General features: G+C 41.7%; 2 protein-coding genes across 2 annotated transcripts; both read left to right on the forward strand.

Moving 5' to 3' along the window:
• Positions 1–281: 281 nt before the first annotated feature.
• On the forward strand, positions 282–5572 carry SARC_12060 (hypothetical protein). The gene is made up of 10 exons (XM_014293839.1): positions 282–363; positions 798–862; positions 1448–1488; positions 1822–1940; positions 2537–2598; positions 3285–3369; positions 3603–3710; positions 4391–4537; positions 5083–5202; positions 5368–5572. Exons 1-10 carry the CDS (start codon positions 321–323, stop codon positions 5517–5519), a joined length of 942 nt encoding a protein of 313 aa, XP_014149314.1. The 5' UTR covers positions 282–320; the 3' UTR covers positions 5520–5572.
• Positions 5573–7705: 2133 nt separating this feature from the next.
• SARC_12061 (hypothetical protein) lies at positions 7706–9091 on the forward strand. Its single transcript, XM_014293840.1, has one exon. The coding sequence runs from the start codon at positions 8211–8213 to the stop codon at positions 8919–8921; it is 711 nt and encodes a 236-aa protein (XP_014149315.1). The 5' UTR covers positions 7706–8210; the 3' UTR covers positions 8922–9091.

The raw sequence follows: 9091 nt of genomic DNA on the forward strand, positions 1-9091 counted from the left end.
GTGTGTATATATATATATATATATATATATATATATATATATGTATATATATATATATATGTGTGTGTGTGTGTGTGTGTGTGTGTGTGTGTGCGTGTGTGTGTATTTATATATTTATATATATATATGTATATATATATATCTCTTTTGTTTCTAAATTTGTTCGAACTCGTCTCGACGCCACAACATTGCTGTTGAGTCTGCTTCATCGGAGTTCAAAACTCGACTAGCTTTGGCCAGTCCTTCTATCGTCTTATTTTTCTGCGCTCGAATGAATTTTCAGTTACCGAGTCGATGTCACCAGGAATGGCTCGAATAAAATGGAGCTCTACATAGACTTGGACATCAAAACCGAATGCGAACGTAAGTTAGTTTTGGACCTATCATAGCTTGGTTTCGATAGAAATTAGCAATTGTCGCCATCACGCGAGGTAAAAGAGAAAATACCCGCTGCCCTACTCGCGGCTTTAACTGATTCCGCATCTTACATGTTAATATGGTCTGTGGCTTTTATTGTGAGATCTTGCTATTTGTTATGTTGCTGTAACTCATTCACTTTACTCGTGCAAATGTGGTATGCAAATATATCGTAGTGTTCCCTGTATGAACAATTGCTCTGCCTGTAGGTGCTGCTATCTAAAAATCTGTTAATATATATAGTCAATAGTACTATACATTGCATGTACCGTCTTTGCAATACTAAAATGCTGTCATGTTTGTACTTAATATTATCGTATTAGTCAACCAATTCGCTATCTAAATCTTCTATCACGATATTCCCTCTCATACGCCAACAGTCATCGCGAGCGACGTCATCGATATGTCAGGCGGAATGGTTCAGTCCGAGTTTACCAAAGTACCTGTAAGTGGAACGTCTTTTTATCCGTTGATAGGTCTGTAGAATATGATGCAATATTTGCATATGTTTATCCGGATCATCACGAACCTGTTCTTAAAATGTTGTTTACATCGACCCACGTATTCAGCGACATAATGCTCAGCCCACAAGAGGAATTCATTTATACTTTTGATCACGCACTTAAAGTCGATGATGAACGATTCTGGCGTGCATTTAGATGAGGCCGGTTACTAGATTTCGATATGATTTTGTATTGGTATTAGGCTGTTAAATAATATAGCCTATGCACATCTAAATAGTCATGTATACACCTGCCACCACACGCGCAAACCACACTTTCCAGGTCGCCCCTTTTGTTCCAAGCAGAGGACTTAATAGAGGCCGATATATGTTCACATTTCAAGACCGCATCTATCGGTCCCACGCTCAATCTAAAATACGAATCAAATCACCTATCTCAGTATAAAAGACTACTTTGTACCAGGTGGTGGAGCTCACTGAGCTGAACCAACGAATGTGCTCACGAGGTTCCGAACAAAGCTTGCACGCTCATAGCATATTAATTGTTGATTCCGACTTCGCATACAGATTATATATGACCTGGATGAGCATCAAGAAGGCTGGTGGAGGTGTGTAAGTTGTTCTCCATGCTTCTGCTATCTGCAACAGTAGTCGTATTTGTTCAATTACCTATATTTTGCACTGAACATACTTGATGGTCATCGATATAATCCTAATCTATCTATTTTCTGGTTCAGTACAAAATATTTTTTTAAGTTTTAAGTTGTGGGGAAGAAGCGATTATGCCATTAAAGGTTCTGAAATTGTCGATATGGGGCAATCAAGCACTACCCGTGTATGTCCCAGCAAACCGATAAAATACTTCCATATGGGTGGTTTTCGTACAAACGAAAGCTGAAAGATATATTTATCTATACGTGCTATAAACTATCGTGAAACAGAGAAAATCAAGAGGCGGCTAGTGTTGATCGTAGCCATTCGCTGGAAGGTCAGCCTCCCCATCTGTCACGCTTCCATAGTACTACATTATTCATCAACTCCCAAGAAATGCCGGAAAATGGTGAGTATATATTATTGTATATGCACACCAAGATTTATCGCATATATCCGATGCCTTTAAAGTACCGATTTCTATATGTTCGTGTCGAAGGTTCGAGTGCAAAGAAGTAATACCATGTCTATGTCGGAAGATGTCGTACGAAAATTCAGCAAAATCTCTAGTTTGTCTTATAGCAGGAGCACTCCATACGTATGCTTTACTGTTTTTTGTGCAACCCACACATTATGTCATACCAACTCTCCATGTGAGAGGTATGAAGGGACACCCTGTGTGTGCGCCAAAAAAAAATAGTGTGAATGACATCCATATCCAAATAAAACCACATCTACCAATCAGAGAGCTCGACGCACGCGTACTTTACAGCTGTTCCTATATATTCCAGTCGAATGTCTTTTGAATGGTACTCGCACCTATCCGTTCCAGTCCTGCTGATGCTTTAGAGATAAGATATCATCGTAGACCACAATTGTAGCCATTTAACAATTGAATTTGACATTGTCATCTGTAGAATGATTTATTGAGCGTAGGTTGTATGCCTCGATTTTGGTGCTCTATATGGTTATCCAATAGATCTAACATCGTCTTCTCCTTCACAGACACAGATGACGCAGTAAAACGAGATGGATGTCGGATACATGGCGCAGTGGACGTGGCCATGGTAAGATTTCTTGGAAAATACCACTTCAGGTTCTGTTGTGTTTTGAGAATGACGATGGTCGCGAGACAAAGTTTCTCGCTTTCAGCCGACGCGTGCTCATAATCATATCTAGTTGAGTGGCTGGGGTCACATAGTAGAATTCAGCTGGTTACAGAAGCTGCCCGCTGAAAGTCACAAGCGCGTAATAGCGTGTACTATTCAAGCTCCAATCATTTGCAAAGAGTTGGTGTATCGCCTACTTCTGCTGTTTGTGACATATTGTTGGCGGATGCATTTGTTCTGGAAGTGGCTGGCCTGAACAGCTGATTTGATCATTCATAGAAGAATGTGCTTTTTGTATCTCTAATCTGTGTTGATAAAAGAGCCCCTTTCTCATCATTTGTTGCACTATACGAATACACACCTCTAAGTATGATTTGGTGAATGCTGACAGCATCAATATCGTCTTGAGATGCATGTGTCTAACGTGCAGTGCAACTCACTTTGAAAAAAATGACATGCAACCCCATAAGGATTGAATGGCATACCTGCAGCTGACTGTTGTCTAAAAGCCTTTCCCCAGAGAATCGATATTAGCTCGGCACGTTCTTTCAGCTGTACGCGTGTGTATTGATTCCACTGGCAAAGTTACTCGGTGGGCACCTGACTATTCTTTGCTTTCGCTTTGACTATCCTTACTTGTTCAGGTGAAAGGAAATTTCCATTTCACGGGTGGGGAATTGAAGGCCAACACGGGAAATAAGCACATCCATACCAACATCCCTCTTGCCAGTAAGTCAAACATCTCGATCGTGTCAACGGCACATCGCTCTCCGGCAGTTCATGCACCCACATAAAGTAGGCGTTTACAATAGCTCATCGACCAATACGATGTCCATTGCAAGTAACCTTATTGCCCAGAATACCATTCTGTCAACCGTATAACGGTTCACAAAGGTTGCCATCAGTCACAACACAACAGAATATATTTATACTAAGCTATACTACAATGGTCTATCCCGTAGAAATGAACTTCACACATCGCATCCGACATCTGTCTTTTGCACATCCGGGTGAGCACTACCCCGATCTTGTCAGCGGCCTCGATGGATCAGATGCAGTCATAGAAAGCAGTAAGTAAGCGAATCAACCTCAACCTTGCATGATTGGTTTTGTCTACTTTTACTGTCCGGTAACTGTGCATTGGGGAACAAACATGTACTCGGTAAATTTTATGATGTGCTCACGACAATACCATACATCAGCACGTGGTCTGCGGTGGTACATTCCAGCTCCACTTGGCAAGCTTCCGCACACTCTATAAGTTTCTTTTGTATCAGGCACACGTTAAACTTCGAACAGATTTTGCTGACCAAGCACAACTTTAGACCCCACTTCATGTCACATGCTGCTCCCACTCAGTACAGAGTTTCTATACACTGGTCACTCTAATGACATTGTGGTATGTTATCGCAACGTCATTAATTCCCTCTGACCTTGCTACTAGATGGGTTTGTCACCCAAGTTGTTATCGATCCCATACACTTCGAGTATCCCATTGCCTAACCCAAACGTAGACCAGATATAAATAAGGACTGTCTAGGATCTGGTTGTTGGACTCCGCCAAATGAATATCTCGCTGAGTGAACATTGCAGTTTTGCGCATTGTACCAAATACTTGCTAAACATGTCAGTCAGTCTATCACATAGCATGTGGCATTTCAACTTGTCGCACAGAATTGTCGATGAGTCCATAGTTCTTGCTATGTCTCCTCGTGTATATATAACTACAGCATACCTCGCTATCCACCAGTGCTTGGGTCGACACAATACCACCTGAATGTCGTGCCCACCGAGTATGAATACGCCAGTGCCAGTATTCTTTGGGACAATGTAGGCTCGCAAGTCAAGAACTGGTACACGTACAGCTACATGAAAGATCCCAAAGAAGGTTTCCCAGGTGAGTGCATGCGGCCTTCTTTTGGTCGGCTTGTACACTTGAATGTATCTCAAAAGCCGTCTTAGACGCATGCTCATCCAAAAATAGAACTGTATATGTACGATTTTTTTAATCCACCTCAAATATAGAAGGTTGGAGGCGCTTTTTATTCAAATGGCGTGTACAAGGCTTTCTAGTGTATGAGCTCCCGAGTGCCGACGATCATTACTGAATCTTCAGATTTGATCTTGCTCGTATATTCGGTACCCAATAGCGATCGATTATGGAGTACGGGCAGTGTAGTTGAAGATAAATATATTCTTGCGAAGTTTTTCTACGACTTTCCAGATTTTATCGGGATGTTTAAAATAACAGTTCTCCAAACGTAGCTCGGTCTGTTGCTGCTAGTCCAAAATTTCCTTTAAAAAGAAAATCTGTGGTCTTAAAAAAATTGATGTCGGATTTTGGGTCGCGAAATACACGTTGTAGATGCTTTTTAAAAGAATCAGAATGTAATATAATCGACTGCTGAGCTAAAAAAAATCACAAACAATGCTCATACACAGGTATTTTCTTTACCTTCGACATCACTGCGCTGAAGATGCATGTAAAGGAGCACAACCGATCTATTCTTACTGCTATAATTAGACTCGTGGGGCTTCTCGGTGGCGTCTTTGCGACATCTGGTAAGTGTTCGTCGAGTAGCCGTCGCATGGTTTTATGGATGCAGTTATCTGTGCAGAATCATTAACAGCTGAAGTACTTTCTCAGAGCTATATACAGTTTTCTTTATAGGTAAGCATGTTGAGACACTAATGAATTTCGACTTTTTCCTCAAAATTCTCACGCAGATATGATACACCGATTCGTAATTCGAAGTGTGGCCACTGTCAGAAGGCAGTCCACTGATTTTCACTCTCTGCTGCGGGACAGTTCTTCCGGATCGTTGAGCTCTGCAAGTGTCTTAGCATTTGACATGCCAAGTGCGCCAAAACCGGCATAAGAACATAAAAAGAGTCAGCGACTACCACACTGACATCTACACATAAATAAAATATCGTGTACATCCACATGTACTTAAAATATATATGCCCAAAACAAAAATGGTATTAGAATGTTTTACTTCTATACCTACTTGTTCGGATCCTTAAAATTGATATAGAATTGTTCGACATGTAACGAGATTACCAACGACAGGTGCCAAAAGCATGATCTTTTGGATTTGGGTTTTACGAAACTCAAATACGAAACACAAATGCAGAGGGCTATGCCAAAAGATATCCGTCAACATGGGTACCACAACTACATAAGTGACAACATTTAAACGGCCGCAAACTAGCGAAGTATACTGCTGGAGAAACCATAACAGTTTCGTGGTTTGTAGACTATCGATATACAAACTAATCTGATTTGAAACGAGATTGAATCAACTGCAGTGTTTAGCAAATGGTTTTAGATTTGGCAATAAATAGCCCACACTAATTCATTTAGCGAAATAGGATTCTTGCTTTGAAGTTGAGTTTTATTCGCTCCTAGTCACAATTTGCCCAGTGACGTAAAACTTCCCCCCTCAGGCTATCCTATAGAGTCGTTGAAAACGAATAGACTGATTTTCAAAGATTTGTTCAAAAAGAAACTCTCCACGCTTCATAATGTGGTATAGACAGAAAACTTCTTTTGTGAGAGTTTTAAAAATTCTATAGTGGTACTACCTCTGAATTCGTTCAGAGGTCCTCAGAAGCGATTGAGAGATAATGTCGCGAAATGGTTTAATCCAGTATCGTTCTTAAGCGAATAAAATAAATTAAACCCCTATTCATTCATATAAAATATGTTCATAATCACTCCTTATAGATGAAGTACGACTGTGATTTCCAGAATTCGATATGCGTAAACTGACCTTAATAATCTGCTTAGTACGAAGAGTACCAATGGTAACGAAGGTACAATTTATAGTCAACTGTAAATGCATTTATTGTCAGTGAATGGTAGCAGGCGAAAAATTTAAAACCACAAATAGTTCAGCGACTGTGTTCCGAGATATCACTGTGTTTGCGATCTGCACTCCGTATTCGCCCCATCATGAATATCGTTAGATCTTTAAGAATGAATCAAACGTTGAGCTCATGAACTTGACTTTCTGTCGTGCAAAACTTACCTATCAACAATGAGCGTTATTTTATGGACAACAGCGAATTATTGTTCGGATATCGTACGAAAAACGAATTATCATAAACACCCGTTACAGCTGCCAAGAGAGCCTCTAGCTTTCTAGTCAAAAATCTGATCAGATCTTGGTTTAACTTCTAGTTCCTAAATTAAGATGTGATGGTTTCAGAGGTGTATTAGATTAAAGCACACTGTCTTGTAGCATACAGTACACCTTCCTAAGAAAGATGACGACGAAATCATTTTACTTTATTCGTCCCAAATTAACATCATAAACAAGGCTCATATGTGTCGACCGTGAAGATGACTTTATCGATGTGACCCACCCATTTCACGTTGTCACTACTCCTTCGTGATATTGTCGAGGAAACGACATACCCCGTCGGTTACACTTGTAGACATGCCAATATACGAATTGTGTGGTTAGATTTAAAACTAGAAAATTTACTTATTTGCTCTCGCTGCTTGCTAGGCTCATTTTCCGTGCCATTTTACAGATGAGTGTTGTTTCCTTTAGCTATCTCAGTGGTATCAAATTTATGCAACCAACTTGGTATAAATTAGTTTCGTTGGCATTCGCAATATGACGGACATGTTGTCGACTACCAGCTCGTGGCGGAACTTGTATATTCACTCAAAAGTATCTAGTTAATCGTTGCGCTGAACCGTAAGCTCGGAAATTTCCTTCAAATCTAGCGTAGTACATTCAAGTATGGACACAGAGGCAGATGCACTCTTAGAAGGGTAACAACTGAATTTGTATCGCATAAAAGTTTGGCGTGTCGCTACTAGTCAATGAAAACGCTACTAGTCAATAACCAAGCATTCCCATTGGTTAATAAAAATATCTTATATCTATTCATAAATATACTCCTTGGCTGATTAATGAAATTCTTATCTAGATGATAAATTCCCATCAGCCAGGTTCGTATTTAATACACCCACGGCTCACCTTTCAAGGGGCTGAGGTTATTTAATGACACATACTACTACTATAGCCAGTAGTACTCATCAGTCTTTCTCTTTATCGGAATAGAAAGTCCCTTACTTGTAAGAGTCAAGGCGTTGGTCAGCACCAAACTCTCTCCAAGCTTCACCCTCGTGAAAAATGGATCAAGGCAGCCCACAACCATTCGTAGAAACTCAAGACGAGCAGTAGGCGTTTGTGCGATCACGACTTATTCGACCGAGGGAACAACCCGTTGTGCATGTACTCTCCTCGCCGCACGCAAACAACTCTTGTGTGGATACTTGACTTCCAACAGAAACGACGTAAGAAGTATTCTCTCGGCGATATTAACTTCATTCACGGAGTGTCATTCCCAACTGGCCTAGCTAATCTGCCGTGTCAAGTCCCTACTTGATATTTCAAGAAAAAGCCCACAGTACAATACGGATTGAGCGCGGCCATCAACCGTTTCAATCTGGTTTTGTGGGGACTGAAGCAGGTCATTGCACTAATGCTGAGGAACTGACACAGGCATATACAGCAATCATCGATCTAATAGTTTGCCGGACTAAGCACATGCGTATTCACTACGGTGCGGGACTAGCAAACAACGTGTTGAACCAAGCACGCGCCGAATACTGTTACGAAGGTCCTATGACAAAATCTTTTGCAGCCGTTAATAAACGGCGGCACGACCTGCTCTTGGCTAAAGTGGCGGGCAAGGCGGCAGCGGAACAAGAAACTCAAGCCACAATCACACCAGACAATACATCTGCGATCACTTCTTTAGCAATCCGGGTACGTAGAAAACTCATGACTTGGCGCAAGGCAGGTGCTGGCCGTATTCAGGCGATAAAGTACGGAGTATCGATACCATGGAACACAAACCAGCCCCCCTCTGAGCGAGTGCCATGGGGGGGGGGGGGGAGGGGGGGGGGGAGGCGATCCATTCCAAACCCGGAAGTCAGCCACATAAATACTAACATGGCTGACACGACCAGCCTCAGAACAGGTGATTCGACTAGCGAGATCAAAGGAGATCGGTCGCAATCGCATCCACAACTCATTCTTCATTCTGAAGAGCGACCAACTTTGGGCTCGGGGCATTTTCGCCCCGACCATTATCAACAACGGCAGCCGAACCCCGGAATTCCGTATGAAAGGGCTCGATCGCCTCCACCTAGTCGCTCGAAAAGGGGACTACATGACGTCAGCGGACATAAAGGATGGTTTCTATGCTCTAAAGGTCAAGAATCCGCTAGATTGGCAATTTTACGACAAAACTGAGAGACTATGGTGTTATCTAGTCCTGCCCATGGGCGCTTCCTTCAGCCCCTATTACTTCAACCTTCTCGTGCACGATCTACGACAGTTTTGCAGGAAGAACGGAATCCGACTAATCATCTACGCCGACGATTTGCTTATGCTGGGGAGCTTACACACGATCGAAGTGCAAT

Source organism: Sphaeroforma arctica (assembly GCF_001186125.1).
Source record: "Sphaeroforma arctica JP610 unplaced genomic scaffold supercont1.2045, whole genome shotgun sequence".
Taxonomy (NCBI): Eukaryota; class Ichthyosporea; order Ichthyophonida; genus Sphaeroforma; species Sphaeroforma arctica.

Bases quoted from the DNA above. Each gene is read 5' to 3' on its own strand.
- SARC_12060 (XM_014293839.1), top strand. From the start codon at position 321: ATGGAGCTCTACATAGACTTGGACATCAAAACCGAATGCGAAC. The intron at 3,711-4,390 runs GTAAGTAAGCGA...GCTATCCACCAG, and splicing joins AGATGCAGTCATAGAAAGCA to TGCTTGGGTCGACACAATAC. The intron at 5,203-5,367 runs GTAAGTGTTCGT...ATTCTCACGCAG, and splicing joins TGGCGTCTTTGCGACATCTG to ATATGATACACCGATTCGTA.
- SARC_12061 (XM_014293840.1), top strand. From the start codon at position 8,211: ATGCGTATTCACTACGGTGCGGGACTAGCAAACAACGTGTTGAACCAA.